Consider the following 16,868-nt stretch of genomic DNA (forward strand, 5'->3'; position numbering starts at 1 on the left):
GTCCCATCTCTTCCTCTGACTCTGACCCTCCTGCCTCCTTTTTATAAAGACTCACTGGATAATCCAGGATACTGTCCCATTTCAAGATCCTTAATCACACCTGCAAAGTCGCTTTTGCCACATAAGGGAACGTATTCACAGGCTTTGGGAACTACGATGTGGGCATCTTTGGAGGGGCATTATTCTGCCCACAACATAGACTGTTGGGTCTCTGGGTATGACGGAAATGCTTATGGAGGGCCTGGGAGGAGGGAAGTGACTTAGGAATTGGGGAGTGGGGTATGGTCAGAGCATAATAGCAGCTGGTGCTTTTGAGGACAATTCTCTGTCAGGCACCATGGGCCTGATCTCACTAACAACTCCAGGGGTTAGCTGTCCCCTGTTTTACAGACAGGAAACCACCCAGAGAAGGCTTTCCGAAGGGGGTAAAAATTTGAGCTGGATTTTGAAGGGAACAGGGGTTTGGCAGCAGGTGGGAGAGGCATTCCAGAAAGAGTGTCCTTAGGGTGCAGGGGCAGGGAAGTGAGAACTTGGTCGTGAATGGGGACTGGTTCTTGGGTGGGGACATCTGTAAATCAGTCCTTTTTCTCTGACATGAACTGTATTATTTCTTGAAATAGTTTTAATAAATGTTTATTCATGAGCACCCACCACATCCTGGGGGTATATATGTTAATAAGTCACTGACCTGAACTCTTAGCTGGAGGCTTGACTTAGTAACTCCTGATGTCGCACTTTGTTACCCTTCCCACCGGCAGCAAATTAATGAAACTCAGCCTGGAAAGGTATTTTATTAGCACTTTATGAACCCTGCTCAGTGCCAGGCACTGTGCAGGTAAAGACTCAAGGAAGTCCTAGCCTGCCCCATGGAGTCTGTTGTTTCAGGCTCCTAGTTGGGGAGCCAGGATTCAAACTGGGCCCTGGGACCGCAGAACACCGTGTCTCGGGCACTACGCTGAGCTTTGGTTTTTGTTTCTTTTATTTTCACCAACTTCTTTTTTTAATTGATGTATAGCTGATTTACAATATTATAGTAGGTTCAGGTGTACAGCATAGTGATTCAGTGTTTTTACAGATTATACGCTATTAAAAGCTATTACAAGATAATGGCTGTAATTCCCTGTGCTATAAATATATCCTTGTTGCTTATTTATTTTATACATAGTAGCTCATATATCTTAACTTGCCCCTCCCTTTATCCCTGTCCCCACGACTTTGGTTTCTGTATCTGTGAGTCCCAGGCATGTTTGGATTCAGAATCTCAAATGATGTCATCACTGTTCATTTTTCTCTTCATCTCTTGTTCTGCTCTTCACCAAAAGTCAGCTTTGTTCTCTGGTGGCCTCAGCCCCTGTCTCAGATTAACATCCTGCAGGGAAGGACTGACCTTCTCTTCCATTTGCTCAAGCTAAAGCCCCAGGCTTACCTGAGATTAGGCCATAGTGGTTTTTTTTTTTTTTTTAGGGAGTATTAGTCATTTTAAAGTTTTTATTTATTTTTTTATTTATTTATTTTTGGCTGTGTTGGGTCTTTGTTTCTGTGTGAGGGCTTTCTCTAGTTGTGGCGAGCGGGGGCCACTCTTCATCGCGGTGTGCGGGCCTCTCACTATCGCAGCCTCTCTTGTTGCGGAGCACAGGCTCCAGACGCGTAGGCTCAGTAATTGTGGCTCACGAGCCCAGTTGCTCCGCGGCATGTGGGATCTTCCCAGACCAGGGCTCGAACCTGTGTGCCCTGCATTGGCAGGCAGATTCTCAACCACTGCGCCACCAGGGAAGCCCCGGCCGTAGTGGTTTGACTTGAGTCACATGCCCATCTCTGAGCCAATCGCTATGGCCAGGTGCCCAGTGCTGTGATTGGCTCAGTGGGGTCATGTGACACACCCCGTTACCTGGGGGTGGATTCCCCAACCCCAATCCCATGACTGGAGAGTGGGGGAGAAGCAGATCCCCAAACAGAAACAGGTGCGTGACGCGAGGTGGTGCATAAGTCACCCGGTCCATTGTGGTTGAAGGTGAGGACCACTGAGTTCTGCCGTGCTGGCCATATACTAGTGTGTGTACTGGTGGCTCAGCACAGCCCGTGTTGGCTCTGGGCTGCTGGCTCCCAGGAGTGGTGGGTGGGAGATTCCAGATCATTTCTACATCAGGAAGGCAGCTCCTGGGGGTGAGGGGAGCCCCAAGGAGGGCCGGTGGTCACTGTGGCTTGGCCCACAGGCCTTGACCTAGGCATTGCTGTCATCATTTCCTGCCCCAGGGGCTGCCAGAGAAGCCCTTTACAGCAAGACGCAGTGAGAGCAGTGGTTCAGTGGCCAGAGCCTAAGATAGCCTGTTCCCTGAGGACCCCTGAAGAAGCTTGGCTTGGCTGCTAACCAGGCGTCCAGATCACCAGCCTGGCTGGGACCCAGGATTCAGCCCCCTTTATTGATGGTACTTAAGATGGTGGTGATAATTATAGTCTTAGTGCTTGTTCTGTGCTAGCACTGTCAAGTTAGTGGGGTGGGTACAGCTCTGCATCCCAGGTTATAATGAGGAACCCGAGGCCAAGAGGTTAAGTCACACACCTAGTAAGTGGCAGAGTTGGGGCTTGAACTCGGGTCTGACTCAGAACTCTGCTCAGCTACCTCTCCATAGAAATATTTTCCCAGGATGTGTCAGGGACTGGGAGGGGAAGATGTGGATGCCTGAGTGAGGGCAGAGGAAAGCTTCTAGAGAATCCTGATGTCTTGGGAACTGGGGTTCTGCTCCTGGTCTCAGTCTCTCTGCTCACAGAGAGGCCCTTTGTGGGCCGAGCAAAGCCCAGGTTAGATGGAGATTCCTAAGAGGCTGGTGTTGGAACAGGCATCATGGGGCTGGGTTATGGGCCAGTGAGGGCTCCTTGCCTGTCTAGGGGAATCCAACATCCTCCAGGTGGCCAGTCTTCATGGGCAGATGTGGAAGCAGCTACCAAGTTAGGACTCTGGATTGAGACCACAGTTTTCCAAGGCTGACCTGCCCAGGCATCAACTTGTCATAAGAGATATGATGTGACTTTTTATGACATGGGAGAGAAGGGGCACTGGACCAGATAGAATTAGCAAGTAGTAGGAAAAAAAGAAAATTATAGTATATTATATAAGTTTAGATAGCAAACTCTGAAGATTGTGAGTCCAGGATAATTATGGTGCCCCATGATGTAAGATTATGCTGCCCCAGGCTCTGTTTCATGGCTTTGCCATCCTCGGCACATGGCTTCCTTCTCATGAATAAATTTAGCTGCTTGAGCTCCAGCGATCACACCTGCATTCCAGCCAGCAGGAAGGAGAGAGAGCAGGAGGGTACACTCCCTCTTTTTAAAAACCATTCCCGAGATAAACAACAAGGTCCTACTGTATAGCACAGGGAACTATATTCAATATCCTGTGATAAGCTGTAATGGAAAAGAATATGAAAAAGAATGTATGTATATGTATAACTGAATCACTTTGCTGTACAGCAGAAATTAACACAACATTGTAAATCAACTACACTTGAATAAAATAAATTAAAAAAAAAAAAACCCTTCCTAAAGTTGCATACAACCCTTCTGCTCATATCCCCTTGGCCAGAACTTGGTCACATGGTCACGCCTAATTGCAAAGTAATCTGGGAAACATAGACCTTATTATGAGTGGCCGCATGCTTAGCTAAAAAGCAGTGGTTCTGTTATTAATAAGGAGAGAATAGCTGTCGGGCGACAGTTAGCAGGCGTTGCCACAGCTGCCTTTTAAAAGCAAATGTATGACAGCTGAAAAGCCGTGAAACAGATCCCCCTCACTCACTTCTGGAATCCATATCAAGTGCCTGCCGAGTACAAGGCACTGTGCCAACTAGGGTCACAGCTGCTTGTCTGCAGCTCATGTTGTTTCCCAGGGCCGAGGAAAATGTCAGGTCTGTGGTGGGACGTGGCCAAGGGCTGGGGTTCTGGTCCCAATTCCCCTGTGAACTCCTGTGGAGCCTCAGTCAGGCCACTTTCCCGCTCAGCTCCCCTCACAAATGGGGAAGTTGGCGAGATGAACTAATTGAGTCAAGGTCACCAGCAGCACGGCTAGGATTTGCACCCTTTGGCAGCCTGGCTCCTGAGCCCGGGCTCTTAACGGCTGGGCAACACCGCCTGGAGGTCCATAGCTGAGGCTGTGGCTCCGGCCCCTCCCCTGGCCCCAGCGCAGCCCCAGAGGCCAGTAACGTGGCTGGGCTGCTGGCAGCTCCAGGCAACCGTGTCTCTTGGTCAGCACGGACTCTGGCCAAGGGCTGACCAGGGCAGAGTAGGCACTGGGGCTGGGAGCGGCCGAGGGTGGGGAGAAGTGGGCACAGGGCCCCGGGACGATTTTGGTAACAAGCAGGATCAGGTGGCTCTGGCATCGGATCCGGGCGGTGACTGTCGTGCCCAGAGGGTCAGAAACGAACTCGGAGGTTGACACCCAGAGCAGCAATTTTCAAACGGAGTTGAGTAATCACTGTGGGTGGTACATTAAAGATAAAGAGTAAAAAAGAAAGAAAAACAAGTAGGATAGAAAATAGCAGAGGGCATTGTACAAAGTAAGGCTAAGTACAGTTTCCTGAAATTTTAACTTACATTTTGTAGGTGGGTACTGGGTTAGGATATAAATATATTTCTTGCTCGGATGACTGTCAAGAAAGTGCTGAAGCCTCAGGTCTAGGAAACTGCCTCCCGATGGAAACAGCTGTTAAGAATAATTGGAATTAGTTGATTTAAAAAAATTTTAAGTTTTTTCACTTTTTAATTTTTTTATATTGAAAGCAACCAGCTTTGTAAAAACTTAAAACAGTATAGAAGTGTACAGAATGTTAAAAACTTCCCTGCACCCCCCCAGCTCCCAATCCCACTGCCCACTGCCCACCCCAGTGCTGGTAGCGCTCTTGTGGGCCCTTCCGGGACATACCTTTTCTGTTAGCACAGATAGGATCACCATAATGTAACTGCTCTTGTGCAACTTGCTTTTTAAATGTAACGGTTTTTCTTGTCTTTTCTTTTTTTCTTTTTTTATTATTATTTTTAATCTTTTTAAAAAACATTTATTTATTTTATTTTTGGCTGTGTTGGGTCTCTGTTGCTGCACTCGGGCTTTCTCTAGTTGCAGCGAGCCGGGGCTACTCTTCATTGTGGCGCACGGGCTTCTCATTGTGGTGGCTTCTCTTGTTGCGGAGCATGGGCTCTAGGTGTGCGGGCTTCACAGTTGTTGTGGCAGGCGGGCTCAGTAGTTGTGGCTCGCGGGCTTAGCTGCTCCGCCGCAGGTGGGATCTGCCCAGACCAGTGATCGAACCCGTGTCCCTTGCATTGTCAGGTGGATTCTTAACCACTGTGCTACCAGGGAAGTCCCATGTCTTTTCTTTTTTTAAACATTAGATTATTGAAGTATATTCACAAACCTACCAATCCACTTATTTAAAGTGGATTTAATATAGTCAGTGGTTTTTTAATGTATTAACAGAGTCATGCAACCAACACAATCGGTTTTAGAACATTTTCATCCATTCAGAAGAAACCCTTTAGTGATCGTTCCCCATTTCCCCCCAACTCTCCCCTCCCCCATCCCTAGGCAACCACTCACATATTTTCTTATAGATTTGCCTTCTCTGGACTTTTCATATAAATGGAATCGTTCAATATATGGTCTTTTTTGAACTGTCTTCTTTCACTTAGCATCAGTACTTCATTCCTTTTTGTGGCTGAAGAGCATTCCGTTGTATATATAGACCACATTTTGCTTATCCATTCATCAGTTAATGGATGTTTGGATTGTTTCCCCTTTTGGCTAATGCGTATAATACTACTATGAACCATATGTCACAAGTTTTTGTTGTGGACATGTTTGGGTGTATACCTAAGAGTATAGTTGCTGGATCACATAGTAATTCTGTGTTTAACTTTTTGAGAAACTGCCAGGCCGTTTTCCAAAGTGACTGCACCATTTTACATTTCCATTAATAGTGAATGAGGGTTTCCAATTTCTCCCCATCCTCACCAACACTTGTCATTTTCCACTTTTAAAATTCTATCTATCCTAGTGGGTGTGGCTTTGATTTGTATTTCCCTAATGGCTGATGATGTTGAGTATCTTTTCATGTGTTTACTGGCCATGTGTATCTTCTTTAGAGAAACGTCTGTTCAAATCCTTTGCCTTTTTTTTTTTTTTTTTTTTTGGCTGTGCTGCGTGGCATGTGGGGTGTTAGATCCCTGACCAGGGATCAAACCCGTGCCCCTGCAGTGGAAGCGTGGAGTCTTAACCACTGGACTGCCAGGGAAGTCCCCCTTTGCCCATTTTTTATTTGGGTTATTTGTCTTTTTATTGTTAAGTAGTATGAGTCCTTTACATAGTCCCTTATCAGACATGATTTGCAAAAATTTTCTCCCATTCTGTGAGCTATCTCTCCACTCTCATGGTGGTGTCCTTTGAAGCACAAAAGTTTTTAATTTTGATGATGTCCAGTGTATCTATTCTTTTGTTGCTTGTGTTTTTGGTGTCCTATCTAAGGCTTTGCCTAATTCAGTGTCACAAAGATTTTCTCTTATATTTTCTTCTGAGAGTGTTAGAGTTTTACTCTTATATTTAAACCTTTGATCCATTTTGAGTTAATTTTTTTGGCCACACTGCGCAGCTTGGGGATCTTAGTTCCACAACCAGGGATCAAACCCATGACCCCTGCAGTGGAAGCACAGATTCTTAACCACCAGACCTCCAGGGAAGTCCCCATTTTGAGTTAATCTTTGTATATTAATGTAGGAAGATGTTCAACTTCATCCTTTTGCATGTGTATATTCACTTGTCCTGGCACCATTTATTGAAAAGAGTATTCTTTCCGCATTGAATTGTCTTGGTACCCCTTTCAGAAATCAATTGGCTGTAAATGTGAGGGTTCATTTTTGGACTCTCAGTTCTGTGTCTATCCTCATGCCACTGTCAACTGTCTTAATTACTTTAGCTTTGTAGTAAGTTTTGAATTCAGGAAGTGTGATTCTTGTAACTTTTACAAGATTCTTTCAGCTATTCTGGGTCCCTTGAATTTCCATGTGAACTTTAGGACCAGTTTGTTAATTTATTCAGTGAAGCCACTGGGATTCTGATAGTGATTGGGTTGAATTTGTAGATCTGTTTTGGGAGTATTGCCACCTTAGCTATGTTAAATTTTCTGATCTATGAACACGGGATATCTTTACACTTATTTCGGTCTTCTTTCATTTCTTCTGACACGTTTTGTTTCTCACTGTACAAGTCAAGCACTTCTTTTGTTAGCCAAGATGTTTTATTTATTTATTTTTTGGCTGCATGATTTGTGGGATCTTAGTTCTCCGATCAGGGATTGAACCCGTGTCCCCTGCCATGGAAGCGTGGAGTCCTAACCACTGGACCTCCATGGAATTCCCTAGCCAAGTTTTTTATTCTTTTTGATGCTGTTATAGATAAAATTGTTTTCTTAATTTCATTTTTGGGTTTTTTCATTGCTAGTATATGGAAATATTATTGACTTTTGTATCCTACAATGTTGCTGAACTCTTTCTTGACTATCTTTGCACGTCTTTGTGTATCTAGAGCTTCCTTTTTCTTTGTAACAGTCACACAGTATTTCATGATGTAGAAAAACTGTAGTTTATATAACAGGCCTCCATTGATGGTCATTGTGGGCTCTTCCCTCTTTTTACTGTTACTGATTGTGCTACAGAGAACGCTCTTCAGGCCACTTATCCATTCCGGGGACGTGTGTTGAGGGCCTGCTCTTATGCCAGGCACTCTTAAGGCAACAGGGCTACAGATGATAAAGAAGTTAAATGGGATGATTTTGGCTTGGGAAAATCTCTTTGAAGAAAATAAAACAGGGTGATGTGCTAGGGAGTGACTGGGTGTATGTTTGAGAGGGGTTCTTTGAATTGAATCAGAGAAGATTTCTCTGGAGAGGTGACTTTTGAGCTGGGATCCAAATGATGAGAAAGACCCACTGTTGGGAGATTGGGAAGGTTGTTCCAGGCATAGGGAACACAACAAGTACAAAGGCCCCGAGGTGGAAAATGGGCCCCCAGTGTTCACGGAACACAAAGAAAGACCATGGGCCTGGAGAGCTGCCAAGGCCGGAGGAGAGGTGGACAGGGGCCAGACTAACACAGGCCTGGTAGCCTTAAAAGGCGTTTGGATTTTGTTAAGAATGTGAAGAGAAGCTGCTGGAGGGTGTCAAGCAGAGAAATGATTTGATCTAATTTATGTTCTAAAAAGATCAGCCTTGTGGCTTAAGAAGCATTTATTTTCTGTTTCAAGTGCTGAGTTCTTCAAAGTGGAATTACCGGGTGGAGGAGTTTGTACATTTAAAATGTTCCTAGACACTGCCTGCCCGTGTCTCCCCTAAAGGTAGCAGTAGTTTTCACTCTGAGGGTGCCCACTCCTTCTGTGCCAGGGGCATTCGGGGTGAGGTGCCCTGCAAGCTCTCAGCCCCTGGACCCCAGCACCCATTCTCTTGCTTCCTTGCAGGACCCTCACTGCTGCATTTGCCCGGTAACTCTGGCTGTGCCGTCCAGCCCTTGGGTAAGACGGGCATCCCGGGAACATGGCAGAGGAAGACCTCATCTTCCGCCTGGAAGGCGTGGATGGCGGCCCGACCTCCCGGGCTGGTGATTCAGATGCAGACAGCGATGGTGAGGACGGTTACTTCATCTGCCCCATCACTGAGGACCCGGGGGCACACCAGAATGTTAATTCCAAGGTTAATAACTACTACAGCAACCTAGCCAAAAGCGAGAGCTACGGCTCCAGCGGGTCCCCGGCCATCTCCTTCCATTTCAAGGTGAGTGGTTCCCCCCTTCCCCCCTCCCCCCTGCCCAGCTCACCTGCCGTAGGGATGGGAGGTTGGGGTCGCTGGTTGAGGTTGTTTCCAAACTCTCGCCAGTGCATAAATTCTGGATCTGAGGCTATGCCTGTTAAGCTGGGAAGATTTGGTTGTTTTAATATAAGTTTCATTACTTTAGAGCAGTGTTTTACAAATAGCTGCTCTGGACCCACTAGTGGGTTGTGGAAACCTTGGCCAATTTTTCAAGACCCAGAACAGAACAGAATAGACTAGAAAATATTGGAGAGGGAGGAGGGAGGGGGAAAAAATATCAGAGAGCACTGACAGTTGTAAAGATATTTTGGGGACACATACACACACGTTTACACACTCACACGCAGTGACCAAATCGGTCGTTGATGACCAGGTTCTCCGACATAGCGGTTGTGAAGTATTTTTATTTCATCCCTGCATTTGTGTGTATGCGGGTCTAGAGAAAGGATGTAAAATGTAGTTTTTCATGTTGGTTGTGGTCAAAAGAGCCACTGCTTAGAGTTGGGCATCCTTCTTCTGGATTGAGGAAGAGGGGACTTATTTTGTTAGGAATTTGTGTTCATACCATGGCAAAGCTGGTATAGAGAAGAGGGAGAAAGGCGAACGTTATTGGACTTTTGTGTAATAACTGGTGGTGAAAAAATTTTTTTAATGCAGTACTGTTATCCTTATTTAATTTAATCCTCACAAACAGTAAGTATCAGTTTGTACTGTGACCAAAATGCCTAGTACCACTTTGGGATTTGAAATTGAAGTCATTCTTCTCTAACTGCCGAATTAATCTGTTTTTAAAAAATTAATAATTCTAGTTCTCAGACAGTTGTATATTTTTCCTTTCAAGTCAGAGTTCTAGCTTAGGTCTCTCGGGCAGGCAGCTCCAAAAATAGGCCTGTGGGTCCCCTCTGAGGTTGGGGGGCCCCTGAAGGGTCAGGTTGCGAGTTGCCCTGCTTTCCTGTCCTAAGGCGGCTTCTGAAACACACACTCTGCCCCACAGAGGGCAGCGTGGGAAGACAGGGGAGCAGCTCGGCGCTCCTGTCTGTTCCAGTAAGTCAGGAAGGCTCGCGGAAACACTTACCCCTGCAGCCTCGTGTACCACATGTGAGGGGATCCAGGTGCCAGAGGGGGCTGGAGGGGTCAGAGCTTGTGAAACCCAAACCAACTCATGCTAGCTCAAGTGAAAAAAAAAAGGAAATTTATTCTAGCAGTCAAGAAGTGTTTCTTGAGACGCAGGGGCAGAAACAATGTCTGGCCTCTCAGGGGACGGATCCAGGAAGCTGGAAGGCCACAGGACTGTCTCTCTCTGTCTCATTCCTCAACTCTCTTTGCCTATTCTTTATTCTTCTCTGCACCTCAGTCTACACAGTGGGAAAATGGACCCCCCCAGCCCCAGGGTCCCCTCATTACAGACGGAGCCACATGCTAAGACAGATCTGACCTTCTTCCATCCCAGCTGTTAAGAGGAGAAAATCTAGCTGTTTGGCCCAGCCCGAGTCAGGCGTCCTCTGTCTCTGGTCCAGTCACCTCTGGCCAGGGCACGGCATGGTGGGGCACCGGGGATCACAGAACGGGGGCTGCTTCCAGAGAAGGAGGATCCTGGAGGCCTCCTAGTGGGGCAGACCCCTCAGAAGGGCTCCACCCATAGCTGCCTGTTCAGAGGAGCCATGAGCCTGGTTTGGCCTTTTGGCAAACATCGAGTGGGTCCCGGAGCTGGAGGGTCTCAGACAGGGAGGGATGGACACAGTCTCTGACCACAAAACTCAGTATGGTAAATCCTTTAAAGGAAACACGGATGGAGTGATCCAGCAAAGGGAAGTTTGTCTGTAGGTCTGGCTTAGGACGTGAGCTTCATGAGGGCAGGACCCTGTGGCCTGCTCAACATTCATCCCCAGTGCCGTGCACACAGCAGGTGCTTTATTTGGAATCAGTGAGGAGAGGGATGAGTGCTGAGCTCACTTCATTGGGTGCTATCTTGCTAAACGACAGATACGGACAGATAGTCGGTATTTACATAAAACAGAAACCACTGTGGACCATTTGACAATAGTTATTAAAGTAAAAAATACTTATACCTCAGTTATAATTAACATAGACTATTACATTAGTTTCAGGTGGGGACAATTCTTTATTTGGTGGAACTGTCCCTTATATTGTAGGACATTCAGCATGTCTGACCCCTGCTCACTAAATGCCATATTCTCCCCTATTCATTATGACAACCCAAAATGTTCCCCACTGTATATTTGCAAAGCTCGCATGAGGGGGTACTGCCCTCAGTTGAGAACAAGTAACAAAACATTTGTACAAGTGTTCAGATTTACATATTCAAAGATGTGCTTTACAGTATTGTTTGTAATAAAGAAAAAATGGAAACAGCTCAAAAGTTCCATTGAGAGGGACCTGTTTAATTATAGACCATGGTCCTAACAGAATGCTGTATTTACATTAAAACAAAAATGTTTCTATGTGAATTGACTTCAAAACAGTGCCAAGATATACACAAGATATATTTTTTGTGGGGAGAAAACAAAATCCATGAAAAGCTCTTGGGATAGTGCTGGTCCATAATAAGGACAAACAAAAGTTAGCTATTTTTATTTTTATGTGCTGTGAAGTAAAAAAGCAAGTTGAAATATGATCCCACTTGTATCAAAAAACATAGATATACATGTATTAGTATTTGCATAGCAAAAACTCATAGAATGTTATAAAACAATTTAAAAATTACTAACAAGAAAAAGAAGGAATTTGCATCCAACAGTTAATGGTGATTCTCTCTGGGGGAGAGGGTGGCGTTAAGGGGGACTTTGATTATCTACATGGTATATATTTTTAAACATTGGAACTTTTAAAACTACACGTATGTATTCCTTCTGTGTGCAAAAGGATGTTTATAGAAGAAGAAAAATAAAGCAGCACAGCCAGGTAACCGCCCCTCCCCTAAACAAACATCAGTAATTTGCTGTCCTTGGGCTTCCCTGGTGGCGCAATGGTTGGGACTCCGCCTGCCAATGCAGGGGACACGGGTTCGAGCCTTGGTCCGGGAGGATCCCACATGCTGCGGAGCAGCTGAGCCCGTGCGCCACAACTACTGAGCCTGTGCTCTAGAGCCCACGAGCCACAACTACTGAAGCCCACACGCCTAGAGCCAGTGCTCTGCAACAAGAGAAGGTGCCGCAATGAGAAGCCCGCGCACTGCAATGAAGACCCAACACAGCCAAAAATAAACAAATAAATAAATTTATAAAATAATTGGCTGTCTTTAAAACTCATCGATTCTGCAAGAGAAAGTTCAAAATCTTCACTGACGATGGTAGCTCATGGTCCGCAGGGGCCCCGCACCTCTCCCCGCTCCTGCAGCAGGCTTCTCTTTTCACGCCTCTTCCTGAAAACTTTTTCAGTTGGGTCTGTTAAAATGATTGTTCAGCCTCCCTAGACGCCCAGCCCTGGCTATTGTCTTGGCATTCCTTGGGGCTCGTAGCAGACCTTTCTGTGCATCTGTCATTCTTGAATGTCATTCTGTTTACAGGTCAGCCCCTGACCTCAAGGCTAGGGTCTGTGTCCCATCGCACTTCATCCCCTGTACTCAGAGGAAGGGCTGTTGAAGGACGAGATGTAGCTCTTGGCTGCCCACTGTCCTAGGTGATCGAAGGGAGGCTCTATGGGGTTCTTGTTGCCAGTGGTGACTTCAGAGGGAGGTGGCAGCTTAGTTTTCCAGACCTCACTCTCCCTGGCACTCAACAAACTGAACGTGTTTTTTCATTTACTGTCGACATGGCAACTGAGTTGTTTAACCAAAATGGCTACCTGGCATTCCTCCAAGGTGGCACCGCCACCCTGGCAGGTACCAGGCGTGTATTGTGAACTGTTGAGTTTGTCACTGTCAAGGCCAGGGCGTTTTGCCTGAGTTCCCAGGGGGATGGTGGCAGAATCGTGCAGGGGGCCACCCCCTGGGTAGAATATCAGGCAGCCAACCAGAGGATGTTTATACAGTTTATCATAACGTGGGAAAGTGCTTCTGCTCTGGAGTTAATTTTAAAGAGCAGAATTTAGAGTATGATTTTAGCTCTGTAAATACACACACGTGCACACACACACACACACACACACACACACACACACAAAACAAAACCCTAAAAGGAAGTACATCAACACGCCAACAGAGATTGTCTTTGGATAGGATCATTTTTTTTCTACTTCTGTGCCATGTCTACATTTTCTAGAATAAGCATATGTTTTCAATTTTTTAATAAAGTGGAAAATTTTATTTAAAAGAATTGTTTTCCTGGTCTGAGAATATCTTGGGGATCATTCCTATTAGCACATATAGATCACCTGTTCTTTAAGTGAATTAAGTTGTATTCCATCACAAGATGTACATGGGTTTCTCTAACCAGTCCCCCTCTTTTTAAAAAAAAAAAAAAATTCTTTATTTGGCTGTACTGAGTCTTAGTTGCAGCACCTGGGATCTTTGTTGCGGCATGTGAGATCTATTTCCCTGCCTGGGGATTGAACCTGGGCTGCCTGCTTTGGGAGCATGGAGTCTTAACCGCTGGACCACCAGGGAAGTCCCTAACCAGTTCCCCGTCTTGAGGGACACTTGGGTTGTTTCCTTTTTTTCCTGTTACAAACAGTGCTGTAATAAATCTATACACATATCTAAACAAACTTGAAAATACATGTATTTTATAATATGTAAGTAATATACCTACACGGTAGAAAGAATTCAACCTGTACAAATGGTAAACAGTGAAAAGTAACCCTCCCACCCCTGATCCCTGTTTCCCTGGGGGATGTCCTTCCACAGATGTTCCTTGTGAGTATAAGCATATGTACGTATGTGACTCTCTTCCTTTTCTTTTTCTCAGAAATGTTAGTTTACCGCAAACCTGTTTTGCACTCCTGTGCTGTCTTCCCATATTGGCACATATGAACTGACATCAGCTAGAACTTATAGAACTGGCACTGTGGATCAGGCAGGCCCGCTCTACATGTTTTACTCATATCAACTCATTGAATCTGCACAGCAGTCCTATGAGGATTGATGTTTTGACAGACAGTAAAACTGAGGCTCTGAGATCTTAATTGCTTGATGCTTCATGAGTGCAGTATGTTGTCTTGCTTATTTTGTTTTGTTTTTCTAATGGCCGAATATCATGGCATTATCTGGAAGCACTGTAATATATTTAGCCAGTCCCTCATGGGTGGGTGTGAAGGTCGTTTCCAGTCTTTTGCTACCACAAACCGCTTCCGTAAGCATGTCTTATGTGTGTCTCTTACATGTGCGTGTGTCCTGGTGCCCACTCGGGGGTGTGACTGCCAGGTAAATCCCCAGAGGTAGAATGGCTGGAGCAAAATGTTTGTGGGTTCAAAACTTGGCTGAGCATTGCCCATTGCCCTTCAAAGAGGTTGCACTGGCATTGGTGCTCCCGTGACGCATGGGCACGCCTGCTTCCCACGCCCTTCTTGGTAGACTTTGGTGATTAAACTGATACTTTCAACCCGCCCAGTGTGGCTCTAACAGCTTGGTCAAAGTCCAGCAGTCACCCCAGAATGAAGTGGATGAGCGTCTGATGACTCACTGGGAAAAGAGCCATCCCTGCCCACCCGAGCCCGGGGAAACCCCAGCCTGGCAGCTTTGGGCTTCTGCCCCTGCCCACTGACCACAGGAAACTCTGTGCGTACGCAGAGGTGGTGACCATTTTGGTACTTTGCCCAGTGCTCTGGGAATGCAGAATGGGAAAGAGAAGCTTAGGTGTCCTGGGTCCAAAAAGCTTTGGACCTCCAGCAAAATAAGGGCCTGCTGGACAGATGAAGGAAAAAGACGTTGCCTCTGGCATTGGGCAGGAAGCCATCAGTGACCTGGTGTCTGGAAAACAGGAGGAGGCTGAAGAGAGTCAAGCCCGGCTGGAGGGACTCATCTTTATGAAGCATGTGGTCCTTTATGGAATATGCTGGATATTCATTAACAGGGGTCCCCCTTCTTTAATTTTATTTTGTAAATTTTGAGCAGCTTTATTGAAATATAATTTACATACCATACAATTTAGCCATTTAAAATGTACAATTCAATAGCTTTTAGTGTATTCATAAAATTATGCATCCACATCACCACAGCCAATTTTAGCTCATTTTCATTACCCTAAAAGAAGCCCCGTACCTCTTAGCCATCACCCCCCAGTATCCCCATCCCACCCAGACCCTAGTACCCACTAACGTTATTTTCAGTCTCTATGGATTTGCCTCCTCCAGACAGTTCATGTAAATAGAATTATACAATATGTGGCCTTTTGTGTCTGGCTTCTTTCACTTAGCATAGTGTTTTCAAGGCACATCCATGTTGATGTGTCAGTACTTCATTCCTTTCTATTGATGATGGATATACCAATTTTGTTTATCCATCAGTTGATGCACATTTGGGTTGTTTCTCCCTTTTGGCTGTTTTGAATAATGCTACACAAATCTTTGTGTGACCATGTTTTCCTTTCTGTTAGGTAGGTACTTGGGAGTGGAATTGCTGGGTCATATGGTAACTCTGTGTTTGGTCCACATTCTTTTTTTTTTTTTTTTTTTTTTTTTAATTTTATTTATTTATTTATTTATGGCTGTGTTGGGTCTTCGTTTCTGTGTGACGGCTTTCTCTAGTTGCGGCAAGTGGGGGCCACTCTTCATCGCGGTGCGTGGGCCTCTCACTATCGTGGCCCCTCCCGTTGCGGAGCACAGGCTCCAGACGCGCAGGCTCAGCAATTGTGGCTCACGGGCCCAGTTGCTCCGCGGCATGTGGGATCTTCCCAGACCAGGGCTCGAACCCGTGTCCCCTGTATTGGCAGGCAGATTCTCAACCACTGCACCACCAGGGAAGCCCTGGTCCACATTCTTGAGTCCTGGGTCTTCCATTTCATGGTTGCTGTAGGTCTGAAGGCAAATCACCTCCTCACTCTCTGAGCCTTGGGTACCTCGTCAGTGGACTGGGAACTATCCTACCTGCCTGTCCGTCCTTGGCCAGGTTACCGTGAGGTGCCGGCCAGGATGCTGTCTGAGGAAAGACTTCCAGGAGACAGGGCGCTTTGTCATCCTAGGGAATGTTATTGCTTTGCTGCTTTTTGTTCCCATCCTTCTCTTCCCGTCCTCTCTAGCCATGACTCTGAATCCCCCTGGTCAGGGAAGATGAGCTGCAGCTACTGTTTTCAACAGAGGGAGATTTCTTGAGGATTCTTAACTTTCTTTCCTTTATAATTATTTGTTTTATTGCTTATAGAAGTAATGTATGCTCCTTGCAGAAGACAACTTTGAAAGTGCAGATACAATTGCTGTTAAGGTCTTAGTGTGTATTTCCGTATAAATACAGACACAACTAAATAAACAGGGACTTTTCCTTACAATAACAGGATTTTGCTATATATGCTCTCTAATAACCAGTTTTTCCTCAGCAATCAAGAAATGGTGCATATCTTTCCACATCAGTAAATGTGGATCTAGTCCATCATTTTTTTAGTGGCCCCATGGCAGCCCGTTGTATAGATATGCCACAGTTTCTTTAAGTATTTCCTTTTGTGGGATCCTTAGGAAGTTTCCAGGTTTTTGCTATTATATTCAGTGCTGGGTTCCATGGAAATTACACGAAACCTCTAAATGCGTGTGGCCCAGAGTGGGGCAGCCACACAGTGATGTGGCCTCTTTCCATCCCAGAGCGTGACTGTGCATCCCCACTTCTTCCCACTTCTTTTACTTGTCCTTGGCTGTGGTTTAAGCCCTTTACTGTCGGTCAGGAGGGGTAAGTAAGGCTGACTTAGGGCTATAGTTCTTAAAATCTACAGAAGTGATGATGGGGAAAACATATTTTATAACATCTGCTTACTGAATGTAACAGTTGATGTTTCAAGAAGGAAGCTTTGGGCTTCCCTGGTGGCACAGTGGTTAAGAATCCGCCTGCCAATGCAGGGGACACGGGTTCGAGCCCTAGCCCGGGAAGATCCCACGTGCCACGGAGCAACTAAGCCCGTGTGCCGCAACTACTGAGCCTGCGCT

The 16,868-nt window shown here is 45.8% G+C and overlaps 1 protein-coding gene across 2 annotated transcripts in view; it reads left to right on the forward strand.

Annotated features, from left to right (window-relative positions):
- Positions 1 to 16,868, forward strand: part of EEF2K (eukaryotic elongation factor 2 kinase) — a 60,180-nt gene that overhangs the window by 5,018 nt on the left and 38,294 nt on the right. For both annotated transcript variants that reach the window (XM_082362470.1, XM_082362469.1), the window contains exon 2: positions 8,495 to 8,807. In XM_082362470.1, the coding sequence (XP_082218596.1) occupies positions 8,571 to 8,807 (237 nt within the window). In that variant the 5' untranslated portion in view covers positions 8,495 to 8,570. The remainder of the gene's footprint in view (positions 1 to 8,494; positions 8,808 to 16,868) is intronic.

Source organism: Balaenoptera borealis (assembly GCF_965194805.1).
Source record: "Balaenoptera borealis genome assembly, chromosome: 16".
Taxonomy (NCBI): domain Eukaryota; kingdom Metazoa; phylum Chordata; class Mammalia; order Artiodactyla; family Balaenopteridae; genus Balaenoptera; species Balaenoptera borealis.